This window comes from Condylura cristata, unplaced genomic scaffold, assembly GCF_000260355.1.
Source record: "Condylura cristata isolate star-nosed mole 26May11 unplaced genomic scaffold, ConCri1.0 scaffold00011, whole genome shotgun sequence".
Taxonomy (NCBI): Eukaryota; Metazoa; Chordata; class Mammalia; order Eulipotyphla; family Talpidae; genus Condylura; species Condylura cristata.
The window spans coordinates 23,205,186-23,224,600 of record NW_004567112.1 but is presented as its reverse complement, the minus strand read 5'-3'; the positions used below and the strand labels follow the sequence as shown (position 1 = coordinate 23,224,600).

At 33.7% G+C, this 19,415-nt stretch overlaps 1 protein-coding gene across 1 annotated transcript in view; it reads left to right on the top strand.

Annotated features, from left to right (window-relative positions):
* Positions 1 to 19,415, top strand: part of MARCH5 (membrane-associated ring finger (C3HC4) 5) — a 47,082-nt gene that overhangs the window by 20,779 nt on the left and 6,888 nt on the right. The window contains exon 3 of the mRNA XM_004680628.2: positions 15,762 to 15,892. Within this exon, the coding sequence (XP_004680685.1) occupies positions 15,762 to 15,892 (131 nt within the window). The remainder of the gene's footprint in view (positions 1 to 15,761; positions 15,893 to 19,415) is intronic.

Here is a 19,415-nt window from a genome sequence, read left to right as displayed (position 1 = left end):
TAATATCAAAGGAGAAACATTATATACAGCAAAGTGAGGCCTGGCTGTATTGTATTAACAAGTGGTCTGTTCTCTTTTATTTTGTTATTTCCTATTATGGAAATGGAAAGAAATACCAGAAATGAAAGAGAAGATTAGCAACTGTAATATCTTATAGGTGGCAGTACTTCCTTTTAACTCTTTTAAATGTTTACATTTACTTTATGTATTTTCTCTCCAGATGATATATTCATAGGTACCAAAGTTCAAAACCATTGGGTATATTAGTATATATCCTACTATATATATTAGTTTATAGTATATAGTAGTATATATCCATGTCCACTAGCCATGTTGCCAAGTAAGTTTCTTTACTTGGAGGTATGTAACTGATGTTTCTTGTGTTTCATTATTTTCAACAACCACTATAACAAGTTTCTGGTGTTTCAGTCATCCATTCTAGATTGTTTCTTTTTTCTCTTTTTCCCCTCTCCTGTCTTCTTTCTACACACAAACTCACACTCAAAATGTATAAACATTAGGATTGAGTTAACGTAACAAACAAGGAACAGGAGATTGAACAGGGAGCTACCTGGGTGTTGTCAACTATGGGAAATCATTTCCATTTATATACCTGAAAGTATAATGGAAGTGAACTGTTAACAGAACTTGAGAAAAGTTGTAGCAGATGGAGAGGCTGTTTTATAGCACCTGTGATCTTAGAGGAAAAAAAAAATACAAAATGCCTTCAGTATGAGAGCCAGAGAAATAATTCCTTTAATACTTTAACTACCCTGATTATCTGATCATTCTACACGTTGTTTGAATAGTCAAAGGCTAAAGGGCAAGACTGCCTGGAAAAAACAATTTGTTTGGTCAGCCTCCTTGGCACAAAGCAAGGTGGAGAAAATGAAGAGCAAGTCTGGAGAGGCAAACAAAAATATTGAGTACGTTTAGGTTCATATAGTGATATATTCTGACTTAGTATATTGTACATCCTGTTTGTTCTGGTTTTTTTTTTTCCTAGCAATATATATGGTAAGCACCATTTTATATTAGTATATAAAGAGTTTTCCCTCCCTTTACAGTTTTCCATTTCATTGATGTATGATTAGTTATAGAATCAGTTTTACTGGTAAGGGATATACAGGCTTTTTCTAATCTTTTACTAAAACAGTGCTATGTATCAAACAATTTTGTGTAAAATAATTTTATGCACATGTGCATTTATATCTAAGATAAATGACTAAAATAGAAGTGCTGGGTAAAATGATACGTGCATTTATAACACTGATAGATATCATCAAATTGGCTTTTGTAGAGATTACACCTATTTAATCTTCCCAACAGTGTATTGGAGTGCCTGCTTTTCCATTGCCTTTGCCTTCATGCTGCTATCAATATACAGAACTAATTATATTTGCTGCCTTTAGCATTGATCAAAGCTCAGCAGAATGTTCACTCAGGTATTTTTTCTCTTTTATTATGAAATAATTCATTTGTTCAGAAAGAATATATCGTAACTACATACGAGGAATAAATATTAATAAACCATTACCTACTTACCTATCCCTCAGTGTTAGAAGTAAGATATCTTGGTGAGTTCAACTTTTTATTAAGTAGTGACTTTCATCTATAACAATGGTCTTTTTTCTTAAACATCTATATAATATAGAAAAGAAATAGTAATATAGCTCCTCCAGTTCTTTTAATCAACTATTTTAGTGCAAATTTTGATTTACAGAAAATTATAAAGATGGCACAGAAACTTCTTTTATTTCTCACATCCAGTTTCCTCTATTATTAATGTCATATTATTATGGTACATTTGTTATGAAACAATACTAATAAATTATTATTAACTAAAGCCCATGCTTTATTTGGATTTATTTGGTTTTTAGCTAATATATTTATTCTGTTCCCAGATCCCATCCAGGATGTCATATTATTTAGTCATGTCTCTGCAGGCTCCTCTTGGCTGTAACAGTTTCTCAGACTTTTGTTTATGATGATCTTATAGCTTTGAGGAGTGTTAAGTCATGTGTTTTGTAGACTATATACCTCAGCCAGGATTTGATGTTTTTCCCATAACCAAAAGTTAGGAGGTTTGGGAAGCAGGATCACAGAGCTGAAGTGACATTTCATCCCATGACAGGTACATTCTATCAACATTAGTTATCGGTTGTGATACTGAACTTGATCATTTGGCTAAGGTACATTTGTCAGATTTTTTCATTGTAAAGCTACTTTTCCTCCCTCACCTTTTACTCCAGCTTTTTAAAATGTTGTCCTTTTCTCACTTTTTTTTTTCCCCCAGTTCATCCGAATTTTTTTATTGTTTATTGTGGTAACTCATATAGTTAGGGTTTTACTGTTAAAATCTGTGGATTTCATTACCACATTTTTCTCCCCCACCACCTTTTTGATTCCTTCTGTACTGAAGTGTGTTTCCTCCCGTACACTTTGTACTTCATTTTCCTATTTAAATGGTTATTCTTTAAGTTGTATTACCTCTTCAGCTATTTGCTGTTCACTCGTCCTCACCTTCTCAAACTGTTTAGACTTGTATTTTAGATGTTTTCATATATCTTCTCTAAAGTGTTACCCATATTTTGGTCCCTCTTTTGTGTAGCACTATAATTACTTAGCTGTTACCCCATTCTCAAATTCTCTATAAGCAATCTCTAATAAGCCAATTTTTGTGTAAGTTCTAGTTGTTTCAAAAACGTGTCTGGTAATTTTTTTGTAGTCACTTGTTCATTGGTAAATTATCTTGTATTTTATTGCATATTTTATTATCAGATTGATAATTCTATTATTTAAAATCTTTAGCCTAAATCTGTTGCTCGTGATACTTTATTTGAGTGTGGGAGCTGTTTATAAAAGGTTATGTGAAAGAACTCCAAAAAGATAAGTGTTTGTTGTGACAGATTCCAAGGATGCTACTGTCTGGGATTGGATTAATCTCCGACTTTGGGATTTCTTCCACAGCACAGACAGATTTCTGAACTGAAATCAACATGCCAATTGCCTATATACAAATTCCTGCAGGAAACTTATCTTCCTCATCATACTTTTCTCCTTGAAGATAAGACTGGGTTTTTTGTTGGCTCACTTTGTTGTCATATGGAGTTTTTCCTAGCTTACTCTTTTCATCAGAGACAGCTCCTCAGCATTGTATGGACCCAAGACTCAGTGTGACTTGTCTTGTCTTTAGCTTTCCATATTGTAGTTTTTTCACTGAAGAAAAAAGTACTTGTCATGGTAGGAATTTCCATTTTCTGGATTTTGTTATCATTCATATCTCCATCATGCTTAGTGATATATTGGTCTTCCCCTTACATTTCTAATAAACTAGTTAGATCCACTAATGAGGTTACTACATGACTTTTTATAAGAATATCTCATAGATATCTCTATATACTTTTATGATATCACAGTTTGAAGCACATAGTCATCTTCCAGAAAGACATTACAGCTTAGACCTCAGAAATACAAAAAGAATCATGAGACTATAAACCAATTATATCCCAACACATTATCCCAGAGATAATGTATAAATTCCTAGAAACATATACCATAGCAAGACTGAATTGTGAGAAATAGAAAATTTGAACAGACCAGTAAAAAAGAGATCATAAACCTCCCAGCAAAGAAAAACCTAGAACCAGAGTGTTTCTCTGGTGAATTCTACCAAACATTTACAGAAAAATTAATGCTAGTCTTTCTTAAACTCTTCCCAAAAATTGAAGAGGAGAGAATACTCCCAAATTCATTTTTAGAAGGCTAGCATTACCTACCGGAAAATTAGCAGCCAATCTCTCTGGTGAGTATAAAAGCTGCAAGCAATTCTTAGAAAACACTGGCAAACCAAGTTTCATAGAAAATTATAAGGATCATTCACCATGATCGAGTGGGATCATCTCTGGGTTGAGATAATGGTTCAACACCTGCAAATCAATAAATGTGATATACTATATTAATAGAATGAAAGATAAAAAATCATGATTATCTGAGATGAATAAAGTATCTGACAGAAGTCAGTGTCCTTTCATGATAAAAACTCAACAAATTAAGTGTAGAAGGAACATGCATCAACATAGTAAAGGCCATATGAGATAAATATGCATACAAAAGAGTGAAAGGCTAAAGCTTTCCCATAAAGAACGAGACAAGTGTTTCCCATTTTTCACATTGCTATTCAGGAAGCATAGCACTGAAAGTCTAAGCCAGAGCAATTAGGCAGGAAAAGGAAAGAAAATGCATCCAAATTAGAAACAAAATGTACTTGTTTTGCTTATCTCATTTATAGAAATACTATATATTAAAAAATACTAAAGACTTCACCAAAATCTGTTAGAATAAATGTATTCATTAAAGTTGCAGGAATCAAAATCAACTTATAAAATCAGTTGCCTTTCTGTACACTAACAACAAACTATCTGAAAAAGAAAATTTAAAAGACAATCCCATATATAATGTCAAGAAGGATAAAAATAGCTAGGAATAAAAATTAAACTGACAGTGTAAAAAACTGAAGTGACATATAGAAACATATAGAAAGAGATAACTTGTGTTTATGGGTTTGTATAATACCCAAAGCCATCTTTAGAGTGAACGTAATCCCCATCAAAGTTCCAGTGGCATTTATCCATAGAGGCCTGGAGGGGGGAGCATTATAAAATGTGCATGAAACCACAAAAGCTTTCAAGTTATCAAAACAATGCTGAGAAAGAACAACAAAACAGGAGGCACCACTGTTCCTGGCTGCAAGCTATCATAATACTATGTATATAAAAACAGTATGGTAACTGAAAATAACCCACATGTGGCTAATGCAGTATCAAAAGCCCAGAAATAAATTTATGATGTACATCAACTAATATATGACAACAAAACCATGAAAACTCTAGGAAAGGGTAGCCTGTTCAATAAATGGTGGGGGCAAGTGGTGGACTGGATATTCACATGTAAAATAATGGATTCCTATCTTATTCACAATAGCCAAGAAAAATTATAATGGGTTAGATTTAAATAAATAACCTGAAACTATAATTTTAGAAGAAAAATGGGCTAAGCTCCATGGCATTTTCCTTCATAAGGAATCTTTTGTTTTTTTTTAAAGGTTTATTTTATGCATACAGAGCTGGGGCACAGGCCAGAGGTGCAAGGGTGGTAAGAGGATTCACCAGAGACAGAATGGGGAGCAGAAGAGGCCCACTGATGAGTATGCTGCTGTGGGGAGCAGCGGGAGGGTCAGGAGAGGTCTGCCACGTCATGTGTGTTTACCTTGGGGCGGGGATCAATCTCATGCTGAAGTGGCTTTTAGCCTCTTAGTGCTGCGCTTTAACCCGCTACACCACCAGGGAGGGCCCCATAAGGAACCTTTTTTATATGCTACTGGAAGCGCAAGCAAAAAAGCAAATCAACAGGTCAAAATGAAAAGTTTCTGCACAGCAAAATAATAAGTAGATGAAAGGGCAACTTATAGAATTGAAGAAAATATTTACAAACTATCTGATAATGAATTAATACCCAAAATCTATAAGAAATCAGCCTAAATCAGCAAAAAACAACCTGGTTTTTAAATGGTCAAAGGACTTGAATAGGTATTTTTCCAAAGAAGACATACAACTGACCAACATTTCTATCAGGGAAATGCAACTCAAAACCACAATGAAATTTTTACCTCACACCTGACTATTATCAAAAAGGTAAGAGCTAAGACTGAAGAAAAGTGAACTCTTGTTCAGTGTTGGTAGGAATGTAAATTAGCATAGCCACTTTGGAAAAAATATGGAGATTCCCCAAAAAATCAAAAACAGAATTATTTTATGGTTCGACAATCCTACTTCTTGGTAGATATCCAGAGGAAATGAAATCACTGTTTTGAAGAGAGACATGTATTCCCATGTTCACTGAAACATTATTCACAATAGCCAAGAAAAGTAAATAACTTTACATCAGTAGATGAATGGATTAACAAAAGTGACATATACATACATGCATACATACAGTAGAATATTTGGCCATAAGAAAAAAGTGATCCTACCATTTAAAATAACATGTGTGGCTGGATCTCAAGGGCATTATGCTAATTAAAGTAACAGAGAAAGATAAATACTATATTTTTCACACTCACATATAGAATCAAAAATAGCCAAACTCTTAGAAAGAATGCTGACTGCCATGGGCTGGAGATACGGGAGTTATTGGTCATCAAGTACAAACCTCCATCAGTAAGACAAATAAGTTTGTGAGCGAGTAATACATTCTGGTAACTATCAGTAATACTGTATATATGTATGAACATTAAGGATAGATATTAAAAGTTATTACCACAAAAATGGTAATTATGAAAGGAGATTGAGATGTTAACCTTACTGTGATAATCATAATATATATGCATCTCAAGCCATCACATTGCATCACTAGACATGTATAGGTCAGTATCTCAAAAGCTGGAAATGTCTTTCTTTGTATAAGAATGATCAGTGGATACAGGAATTATCTGCCTGCTATATCCAATAGTTACCTATCAATTGATACCTACTGATTTTAGCAGAAATGGATAATTTATTTTTCATTGCCTCTAGATCTTTCATTGCATCCAGATGTGCATCATAGCAGGTATATCACTAAGTGATATACCTTTTCATTCTTTCTGTATTTACTAGTTTAGAACATTTATTTATAGATGAACCAAAAAGGAATTACTGAGTCAAAGTATGAATTACACATACGCTTTTGCTAGATACTGCCAAATACCCTTCCATAGTACTATATCATTTGTGTATCTGCCTCAAATGGATGAATGTGCCTGTTAGTTACAATTTTGTCCATAGAATGTGTGAAACTATAATTTTGTTAGGTGAAGGAAGACCATTGTAAAGTAAGCAAGTAAGATTGAAAAAGAGTACTAGAAACTATTAACTATATTTTTCTCAAATTAAAAAAAAACTTTTAAAGGGCTTCAATTTTGTTTACATTTTACCTTTTTAGTATCTTTAAGCTGTTACTACCTAAGAGTGATCTACATTGTTTCCTCTAGCCACATGACTTTAATTTCTTAAAAAGATATATTTATTTATGCATACAGAACTGAGGTACAGGCCAGAGGTGCAGGTATGGTGAGAGGTTTCACCAGAGGCGGAGCAGAACAGGCAGATCAACAAAGTACACAGCTGAGGGGAGCAGAGAGCCGGTCTGGAGAGATCTGCCACTCCCTGTGAGTCACTCCCTTGGCCTGGGATCTAACTCGCACTGAAGTGGCTGTGGCAAGCTTCATGGCGCTGCACTTTAACCTGTTGCACCACCAGGGAAGGCACGGTCTTTTATTTCTTACATGAATTCAGCCTATTAATTTTGTGCCCATCCTCATATAAAAATACATTTCATGAAAATCAGTATAGACTTACGAATTCATTTTTTTTTAAGATTTTATTATTTTTTATTTATGCATACAGGAACTGGGTGGCAGGCCAGCAGTAAGGGGTTGATGAGCGGATTCACCAGAGACAGAGTGAGAAACAGAACAGGCATATGGACTGAAATACATGCTGAAGGGTGCAGTGGGTGAGATAGAGAGGTCTGCTGTTAATGTGGGTCAGCTCCCTGGCTTGGGATTGAACTCATGCTGCAGTAGCGATAGCTAGCACAATAATGCTGAGACTTGACCCAAACAACCAGGGAGGCCCACAAATTCAAATTTCTTTATATTAAGAGATTCTGGTAGTTTGTACTTATCAGAGAAATATTTATTTTTGCTTTGCACTGTACCTAACCTATGGGTGCTCAAAAATAAGACATTTAAAAACCAAAATCCTATTCTCTAGTGATTCAGTGTTCTGATACTCTGTTGTCAATGTTCATTCGGTCTTTTGTAGCCCTCATTTGTATACCACCTTTTGAAGAAATGACTTTTGAGGAAAAAAAACCTTCAAAACAAGGATTTCTTCTGCTTATTGTTGGATCACTTCTGATCTTGCTCTTTAATAGTTAAAAGTTGTTTTTTTAAAGATGTGTCTTTTTATATATAATAGTTTATATATTTTTGTACATTTTTCCATCACAGTTATAATCCCCTTGGGTTTCCCATCACCAAATCACCCATGTGCCATCACCATAGTCCAGTGCATTTCCCTCCCCCCACTGTTTTTGATCCCATTCCCCACTCCACCCCCACAAGATGTCTCTGATATATGGCTGTTCATTATTTTCTCACCTGTTCTGTTATATTCCTGCTATGAGAGAAACCATCCAGTATTTTTCCTTTTCTTTCTGGCTTAAGTCACTAAGCATGGTCTTTTCCAGCTCCATCCATGTTGCTGCAAAAGACATGTGTTTTTTTTTTTTTTTTTTTTGGTTGCTGAGTAATATTCCATTGTGTATATGTACCACATAAAGATGTGTCTTTCAATGTGATGTTTTCTATGTACAAACTGTAATATATAAGTACAGACAGCAGAATTATAGGTCCAAATCTTTTTTTTAAAAAATTACTAATTATAGATCTAAATCTTTTAAGTATGGAGTCTTCATACTCTCTTGATTCCTAGATTTTCCTTCCTCTGTGAATTTTCCTCCTCTTCCTTACATCAGACCTTTAATGAAAAAGGACCTATCCTTTACTTCTTTCCTGAGAAATTCTTGAAACAGTCTTGTTTTTATTCCAACTCCTGTACCATAAATATTTCCTCAAGACATCTCCTGGCTTGGATTATACCTCCTATACCAGAGTTCTGTCATGCTGAACTTGGTCTGGCACTTTTTAAAGAAGTAGCAACTCAACGACAACACTAAGTGTACTTGTATTAAGAATTTTATTGTATCAAGAATTTTATATGCATATTAATTTTTGTAAAAACTCTCAGATGACAGATATCTTCACTGAACAGATATAGAAATTGAGACTGAGAGATAACAATTTATCCAAATTCATGTAGCAGACCTTATCTAAATTTTATCCATGCCCTTGTCTTGCCTCGTAAGGCTCTATGAGCTTCTCATGTATGAGCTTATGAAGGAGGAAAGAAAACGAAATAATCTCAATTTTCTTCCTTAAGTTAATATTTACCTGAATTTTGTGAGAACCCTTTTCTCTAAAAGACTTTTTTCATAGTAATAAAGGGAATTTTCATGGGAAATTTGAAAATAGAGGTTATGTTTAAAGAAGGAATATGTAGTACATTTCCTTGGCCTATGTGTAGTATGCACTTAATATCATCATCTGTTTTTATGTATTAATGATAATTATTGTTACTGTTTATTTCATCATATCTTAAAGAACTTTTTCAATTTAATTTGTAATTCAAAGAACTTAACACTGTAAACATGAGTTTTCTTCTTATATAAGATGACAAATTTCTGAGCTACCATGGAGGTAGGGAGAAGGTGAGGTAGCCCAGTGGACTATATTGGAGGATGGGTCCTTTGGTGGTATATTCCTGAATTATATATAGTGTTATAAACCAGTGTTACCTTAATTAAAAAGAAAAAAGATACAGTTGAAAAGAAAAAATAAAAGGCTTTAGAGACTTACAGAGGAGGAAATTTTTTTCCCCCTTTATCCAATAAGTTTTAATGTTCTCTGATTATTTTTTTCCTAACTGAATTCTATTTAATATTAAACTTCTCTAGATTGAAACAACTTTCTCCTCTGTTGACTCTTTGGTAACAAAACCTTAGATTCTATTCTGGTTTGTTCTGATTTTAAATAATCTGTTATAAGATTAGTTTTCCTAAAATATCTTTTTCGTTTTAGTATGTCTCTCACCAAGAAGAACTTCCTTCCTACCTATTATATCATGTTCCTCAAAGATCTGTTCATGGTTCTCTATCAATTAACCCTCACCTTACTGGTATACAAGCTTTCTAAATATTTTTAAAATAAAGTTTTTACCTCTAATTAGAAGATTATCTTGCATGTTCCCTTTTAAAATCATGTATTTCAACATTCACTTCTATTAGTAAACACTTAAGAATTAAGTAGCTCTCTTTGTATACCTACCTCTGTAAGATTACATCTGTAGAGTTTGTTCCATACCATCATATATTTGTTAATTTTGCCTTAAAGTTTTCCAGTTGTTATTGTGTATATATTATTTATCCCTATGTGAATTCTTGGTTCTTTGGAGGCAGAGGCTAGTGTGTTTAATTTTATTTACATTTATTCTAATACAGAGTAAAATGCTATCTGTGCTGTAGGTGCTTAATAAGTACTTAATAGTTAACCTGATAGCCCACTAATATTCTATGGGTTATTCTTAGGAAGATAAGTTTTTACTTAGGACAAATATGTAATCATAAAGAATTACAATGGTGGTCTTTAGTAACACACTTTACATACACATATAAAGCCACATACACAAAGGAATTGTACTTACTTGTTTTGATTCTGGATCTTTTATGCTTCAAGATTGACTTTTTTTGTTTTACCTTGAGGGGGTTTTGTTCAGTTACTAGTTTACAGATACTTAAAAATACTTTTCCCTTTACAACCTAATGACTAATTTCTTGTTATTTGGCAAAGTAACTTGAGTTTGCAGGGTGTCCTTGCATAAAGGTGATAAACTGTCAATCTAGTAGAACAATGAAAAGTGAAACTTAGATAAGCTTTACAATTAGGCTTAAAACAGGTATCCAAGATAGTTAAAGCTACATTCCATCAGGATTCCCACATAACTGTTAACTCTTAATTTAGTTGGCTGTTATAGTATTATTTCATGTCTTCAATAAAATCCACATTTGTTAATTTAGGACCACATAATTAGTACTTTTTTTTAAATTCTTTTAAAACAACAAATTGAATCAAATACTTGGCACATAATGCTGCAATAGTTCCTGTGCCTATGTTCTAATGCCCTATAGAACAGGCCAAAGTATCCAACCTACTGCCAAGTACCATGTGCCAAGATAACTGGCCTAGAGGGTCTCTGAGCGTGATGCCAGTCACCATCTAAAAGCATTTTTTAAGCACCTATCTGTACATGGTTCTATCCTAGGCACTGTACAAAACGAGTTAAACAGACATGGCCCCTGCCCCCTGGGAGTTTTCAATCTAAGATGATGCTGACATGGACAGACATAAAGGATATTGAGACAACTGAACAAACATTGAACAAGAGCATAAAGTATTAACATTATGCACAAGCAAAGGGGTAAGTGTATTTTGTGGGATAGTATGTGAAGGAAGTCTCATGGGACATGGACAGGGTGGGGTAGAATAATCAGCCTCTATCAGATTAGTTAGTTTTCATTGCAAAGTTGGGTTTTCATACAGTCTTAAAGTAAGGCTAGGACGTTAGTCTTACATTCCAGATATAGTACGCAACAAAAAGATTGGGAACAACAAGAGAAGTTTAAAACTGTATTGTTGGACTTTTGATGGCCTTCAAACTCTGCTATTCTGGATGATTCTAAATCTCAAACTGGCATTGATGTTTAGGCTTATCATGTTGGCATTTGAGTTCAATCTAGGTCAAAGCTAATTCAGTATAAAGCAAAAAAGCCAGCCCCCCAAAAGAGAACCTGGAAATTTGAGCATCTTCTGTAGTCTATTCTGCTTATTAAGTATTTTTTATAAATCACTGACCACCTAACAGAAACCTCGGACTTCATGATAGCTGTTATCTTCTCAGTAATATACATAGGATTATATTGTAAAGCACCTATATATGCCCATTGAATTATGTTCTGTGATAGGAAAATCAACACTCTGGCAACAAATTATTTTTCAAGAATTGGCCAGAGCTGTTTTTGATGATTCTACACCAGCAGTGGATCCTTAGAGTTCTGGGTATTATTGTAAGCAGTGGCAGCAGTTGTTGAACACTCCAGTATTACATATTCATTAATTTATTGTGTCTGACAGATAAAACTGATTATTTCCTTTTCAGTAGATGTATACTTAGGAATTTCCCTAGTTCTTAGCTCACTTTCTGATGTTGAAAATTTGATTTTACCCAAAACATTAGGACATAGTTATTCTCTTTACAAAAAATTATTTATTGTATTAAAGAATTCCTTTTGATTGCTAAGATTCCAAAGTATATATACATTTTCTTTAATTGCTGTCCTTTGCCATCCATAAATACAGTACTGTTGAAAACATAAGTGGTGATGTCCACTCAGGCATTAAAATTCAACAGTAGGCCCTCTCTGTTGGTGTAGAGGTTAAATCTCAGCACAGTCATCACTATAGCATGAGTGGTCATTGCTATAGCCTATGTTCTGTGTGGTCTGAGTTCAGTCCCCATCCAGGGAGCTAACCCATTTATGGTGCAGCAAACCTTTCCTGTATCATTACCCGCTATTCCCCTCAGCACCCTATTTCAATAGATCTGCCTTTTCTGCGCCCTACTCTGTCTCTGGTGAATCCTCTTACCCCCTGCACTTCTGGCCTATACCCCAGTCCTTGTATGTATAAATAAATAAAATTTTTTAAAAATAAATAAAATTCAGTAGTACCTCTTAAAGATACTTAAATCTTTTTATGTCCATACATATTTAGCTTGTGAATTACATTTAATCATACTTTTTCTCTCATGAAATTGAGGTTTGCCAGGACTAGAGTCTTGCTTTTCCTCACTTTCCATAACTGTTTATACTGTAGTGTGACAAGAAGAATCTAGTGACTGTTGCTGCTTTCCTTTTATAAACCCAAGCCATGGGATATAAAGAACTTTCTAGAAAATCACCCAGAGGTAGTATTGTCATCCAGAGAAATTCACTGACTGGTTCTTATTCACAAAATAGCTTTTCTAGATAATCTTCAGCTCTCAGATATTACTACCTTGTGTTGCAGTTTATTATTCTAATAATATGTACTATTGTTGGAGGCATCTATCTCAAAAAGCCTTGAGAAGTTTAGACTAAGTCTAGACATAATTTTACCAGAAAAAGTGGAATTGGGGACTATAAAATGTAACCACTATCTTCATTTAATGTAGCACATCTTTTGCATATGATTTAAGGGGTAGGTAGGAAATTTACAAAAGGAAGTGAGGATATTTTTTTCCCACTCATTTGTTTTTGCTTATACAAAAAGAATTTCAATGATTCAGGAAGAAATTGATCTCTTTATATTAGAACCTTCTGAGATCTTTCAAGGAAATACAAATCAGACATCTGAAGATTGTGTTCATGATAGTTAAAAATAGTAGTGATGGACTATTTTTAAGAATTATGTTTTCATTTTAATGAACAATTATTTCTGTTTTAAAACTACACTGCTTAATCAATAGGTAGTTCCAAGTACCCTGTTGAAAAGAGGGAAGAAGGGTATATTGGAAGCACATAAAATATCTTTTCTTATAGATTCTGATTATGACTGATGAAATAGTCTTATAACTTGGGCTTATTTTGATGTAAAAGGAAGATCATAGTTTTAAATAATGCCTAGAGAATACAGCAAATATTGAAGAGTTATAGGAATTTGGATTCCTTTCACAAAAGGTTATTTCCCATTTGGAGTTTAAATCTAAATTCAGAGTCAACAAACTTTTTTCTGTAAAAAAAATAAACATTTTAGGTATCGCATTGGCCATGTTCCAGTAGAGCTTTATTTACAATAAAAAAGAAGCCAGCTGAATTTGGCACATGCATAGGTGATAATTTTCCTATCCCTATTCTAATAAGTGGAAACAGAATTACTATGTAAATGATTATAATGGCAAATGATTGGGAGGGTGGGACCAGGAATAGAGTAATCCAATAGAAAGTATGATGATTAGTGAGTTGACAGGTCAGCCTCACTAATGTAAAAAAGAAAAGAAGTCAACCAAGGAAACTGAAATGTGAGTAACCAGTGAGATGGAAAGAAAACCAAGAGTTGTTGATGTCTAGAAAATGTAATGAAGAGTCATATGTTGGAGAGATGAAGCCCAAATCAGAGGAACACTGCTTATTAGACCATTGGACATAACTTTGAGGACATTGCCAGTGATCTTGATGGGCAGTTTTTGTGGAGTAGGTTCGAGAGAAACTGTGGGAAGAAGAAAGTGAATACAGGTAATTATTTTGAGGAATTTTGGTTTAAAAGAAGCAAGGAAATATAGCAGTGAGGGAAGAAGGATTTAGAGAAAACTTTGTTTTTTTTTTTAAGAGAAGAAATAAGGTGTATGGAAATATCCAATAAAAAGTAGAAAATTGCTGGAGTTTTGGATTTGAGTTGGTGAGGGGATGGAAGCTGTATAAATGAAGGGATTGACTTCAGATAGATGTGATGTTGGTAGGTAGGTACACTTGCTGGATGTTCTCTTCTGCCTTCACTTTTCTGCTAAAGAATAGGAAAGAATTGAGGTTTTTATATAATTTTGTGGTTTTTAACTTAGAAACCTATCCTACCAGTACTTGAGGGATCTTTGGTAACAAACTAAGATGACTTTTACTGTGCCATCTGAGGGAGTTGTAAACTTACCCGAGCAAATTTGTAAATGATTTATGTAATGCTTGTGGTATAGTATATATACGTGGTATCATGCAGACACTCAAGAAATGCTGTTACTAGAGATTTTAGAATCAGAATGCACTGAACTAAGTTTACTTTCTATCTTTTGCCTTAAAAGATACCTTACAGTTTTAGATGGAAAGGTGGAAAAAGACACAAAATGATATAAAAATAAACTTTTAAAAAAACCTGAAGAAAAAAAAAAAGGTAACTTACAGTTTTAAATGTTAAGTTTGACGATAATATGAAATATAATCAATTTAATTAACAGGTCCTTTGATGTCACTTCTAATGTTCTCGCTTCTTCACAATGTGCCATGTCTTTGATCAGGGACTCCATAGATGAGTGCTTTTTCTTATATGTTTGATTATTTCATCATCATATTACTACATGAATTTCTTTGTATAATGAAAATAGTTTTGTATATATCATCCTCCTGTAGATTATATATCCCCAGAAAGTGGGTAATAAGTTTTTATACATGTCTAAGAAAATGTGTCAAGTAATTGCTTGTAAGTAGGTGGTATTTAACAAGTAATGATGATGATTACTAAATCAAAGTTTCATATGCTTTGGTTAAACTTACATGTTCAGTTCTTTAGGTCTTGCACAAATTTAGGCCTGGAATCCTTCCATTGTGGAAAATTTTAGAGTTAAAGTATATTGGGTTTTGTAGCAGTTGGTAGAGTACCTCCACCAAGCTCCAAATATAGCTATTCCAAATAACTTCCAGAGGGCATAGTACCAAATTTCAGTCAGACATTGTAGCAGAAATTTAACTGGCACATACAACTTTAGAATGCCATAAAACTGGCATCATGATCAATTAAAGAACTGTTAGAAAATAATACCCAACTAAAAAATAGTGTATTAAAAATCTAAGATGACTGACTTTACTAAAAGAAAGTTAACTGTGGCTACCTTCACATATACTGTACCAAGGACATAATGAGTGAAGTCAAAGAAATGATATGCTTATAAAGTACTAGAGAATCTAACTTTGGCCAGGAATTGTTTGGGAAGAGTAGACTGACTTGGCCATCTCATTTTGCAGTAGCCACTGTTATCAAGAGATAGAAGTGAGAGAATCATGTCCTTTATAAGAAGCAGCTATATTTGCGACTTTAATCTTAGGTCTGCCAATAAAATTGAAGAGGCTTATTTCCTAGAATTTAGGAAGACTATTCAAATCTAGGTTCCCATCCTATTTACAGAGGTTATTTCTCAAGCATAAGAACACTGACTTCATAAAGGTATTTTAAATCTATGGAAAAATATTAAACAAGTTTTTAACTGTCTTCTGAAACTTTCCTTGTTTTCTTTGTATTATAGGTCCAGTTGTTTACGTCTTGGATCTTGCAGATAGACTGATTTCAAAAGCCTGTCCATTTGCAGCAGCAGGAATAATGGTTGGCTCTATCTATTGGACAGCTGTGACTTATGGAGCAGTGACAGTGATGCAGGTTCATTACTTTACTGCATTCGGTGATAATTACTTTTGATGTGGAGATCTACTAAATAGTTTTTTACTAGGAGTTTAAAAGTTACCCTTTTGAACACGTGTGAATAATCTGATGACTTAAAAATAAGAAGATATATAAAAAGCTATCTAGTGATAAGTCATTTCACTCCCATCCTTCATTTGTTCCAGTTCCCCCTCCTGACCCATGCCCACCCAGGAAGCCAGGATTAGTAGTTTCATATATTTTTCCCCAGACATTCTTTGCACATACACAAGAAAAAGTGAATATATTCTCACACTTTTTTGTTACCCAAAAGAAAGATGTTGGAAATAGAGAAAAAAATTTAAAATAAATAAAAACAAAAAGACCCTTAAAAAAGCATATTAGAAAAAAAAAAAAAGCATATTAGATCTGTATCTCTCTTGCACAAAGAGTGAATCTTGGAGAGCTTTTCATATAGCATCCTGTATATCAAGTTAAAATAATTTACTAACCAGTCTTTTGCTGACTAGACAATTAGTTGCTTCCATTTTTTTTTTTTTGCTATTACAAAACAGAAGGATTAGGGATGCTTACATTTCAAGATAGAGTTATCTCTCTTTAAACCTTTTCCTCAAACATTTCTAACTCTGCTTTTTTGTATTTAAATCGAAGTCTTTGCTCTAATCTTTCTCCAAATTCTCTCCTGCAAAAGCAGCTTGACCTTTCTTTGGCATGACCTCTTGTGACTTTACATTAAATATCACTGAAATTATTAAACTTCTTTTTCTTAGGATTTGAAACCTGAATTTTTTCCCCATTTTAATTTTGCTGAAATCTATGATTCCTAGTTTCCCCATCTCTTGATTTGTACTTGACACTCTTAGGATTGCCTTTAACTCTGCTTATTTTTCTGTCCACTACACCAAGTCCAAGCAATTTCCATATATTTTATAGCTATAGCTTCTTTTCCACAATGCTCACCACCTGACTTCTTGTTATTCCCCCATCATACCTGATTAAAGTAGTTTCTTGATTGGTTTCTATCACTCCATTCTTCCAAAGGAATTTTTCCTTAAATAATGTCATCAATATCTTACTTCAAACTTAACCATCTGCTTTGCCTAACTTGTTGCTTTCAAAAGCAGCACCTAAATTGGATAAGTGTTTCATAAGTAATTTTAATAATAGATGATGCACTTGTGTTTATAGGTGATATAATTTTTCTTTAATATAAAAGAGCACATGGAAGAAAAAGGGAGTTATGAGTAGTAATCTAGAAATTGCATAGTACCTCTTTATGCCAGATTCCTACCAAGCAGCCTTTCTAGTGTTTCATTAATAGTCATGGTGAGACAATATTCCAAGAATTTTTATTAAAATGTTGATGACACCCCAGAAATCTGGATATAATCACTGCAGTGGATCAGTTGTCTTAGTGTAGTAAAGACGAAGAACTACTGACTTGAAAAGATTTGATTTTTTTTTTTTTTCCCTATGGTTAAGCTGATTTGTTATACAGGTTACTTCATTCTACTTTGAGACCTTTGGGACAGTCTCTCCAACGTATCCTTATGTTGTTTAGTTTTTTGTTTTTTGTTTTTTACCTCTGTTATTTGGCTAACGTGATGTTTCTTGCCAGTAAAACCTGTCTTTCTAGTTCGACTTACCTAACCTAAACCCTCCTTCAGTACTCAGTTCAGCCATATATTATCCCATGAGCCTTCTGCCCACTGTTGATTTTTTCTTCCTCTGCATTCATGACATTTTATTCCTTAATGGTAGCTAATCTGCTGAACAGATTATATTTATTATAGTCTTCCTAAATTATTTAATTTCTTATATTTAGACCTTACTTCTTGTTCTAAGGTAATTTTCTAGAAACTTGAGAATATCTTATACTGATGTTTTTTCCTGTGTGTCATATACACAGGCTAACACTTAAAAAACTTCCATTTTTTTAATATGACGGCTCTTAGTAACAGGTTTGTTTGATTATATTCTTTGCAGTAATTTGTTAAACTTTAGTAAGGAGTTGAATATCAGTGTATCACTAGGTCAAGGAATTTCAGAATGATTCACTGAAACTGACAGAGACATGAAAGGTTCAGATTTTGGATGATTTCTCTTAAGATTTAATTAACCATAAGAGGGGAGGAAAAGTTTCTAGGTTAGCTCAATTCTAAAAGAAAAGAATTCTAGTAATTAATGGGATACTTCAACAGGACCCTATTAACAAATATAGTTTGTATCTTCTAAATAGTTACCACCTATATTTTGGCATTTTCAACCATATTGGCATGATTTTTTTCAAAAATTAAGATTGAGCTGAGGTCTGTATAAAGTACAAAACAAATTGAAAGCTCTCATTGTCCAGCCTCAATTATAGTCTTAAGACAAGGTGTACATAGGTGAACACCTAGAAAAGTTGTAAGGTTCTATAGACAGAGTACCAAGAATTACATACACCGTGTTTTAATTTAGTAGAAGTGAACTATCACTTGAAATCATGAAAAAACAGTCCTAAGATGACCTTGAAGGAAATGATACAAGCAAGGAGACAAGAATGACATGTTGGTTAATGATGACAATAAAGAAGACAATCTCAAATTATAAAACATACATATTTCATGTTACCATTTAGGCTAAAGTTAGCATGTATATCGAAAGCATTTTTCTTACCCTAGAAAATGAGATCAGCTGAGTAGGTATTGCTGTGTGATTTAAAAGTATTGGTAAGCCTTTTACCTACCTGAACAAATACCCCTCTACCTCATCAACAGAATGGGTTTGCCTTTTTTAACACTTCATGGTTTTTTCCGTTTTGTCTCTGACTAATCTGAAGCAAATTAGATCAAGGAAATAGACCACTGTTCTTTTTCTGTTCTCTTTGTTTCTCTATTAACCAGTCTTCAGGTTCAATCCCTATTGTGTGGTGAATTTGAGTGGGGCATTCCACTTACATTTTTCTTCAAAAGATGTGATAGTTAGCTTTTTTTTTCTGGCACTGGGTTGAGAACCTTTCCAGTAATGATACAATTATTTCTTGTAACAGTTTTTTGGACATAGATACTATTATTTCTAGCTTTCAAGTTTGGAGAGTTCATATGCCAGGTGCCACACAGCAGAAAAGAAGCACTAGGATTCCTCTACCTATTCTAGGACTCCTTAAGTGAAACTAGTCCCAAAGGCAGGTGGAACATTTTACCCTGGAGCCGCAGAAATTTGACATACAACCTAATTCCACATCTGCCTCTCTTTGTGAAGATAACCACCATAGCTATGTCCATTCTTAGTTACACTTAATTATCCTTACTTGTGACTAAGAAAATCTACTAGTTCATCAGTGTTCCTCCCATTTCAAAGTAGGACTTAGCAGGCAGTGCTTTAAAAAAAGATAACATCTACATTAAGGTTTGTAGCCTTTCAGCATTAGTGAAATGCTTGTCTTACCTGGATATGAAGAACTAGTTTTTAACTCTTAGAAAAATAAGCTTTTCTCTAAATCCTCAATTCAGTAGGCCTTTATTGTATAGCTAAATTC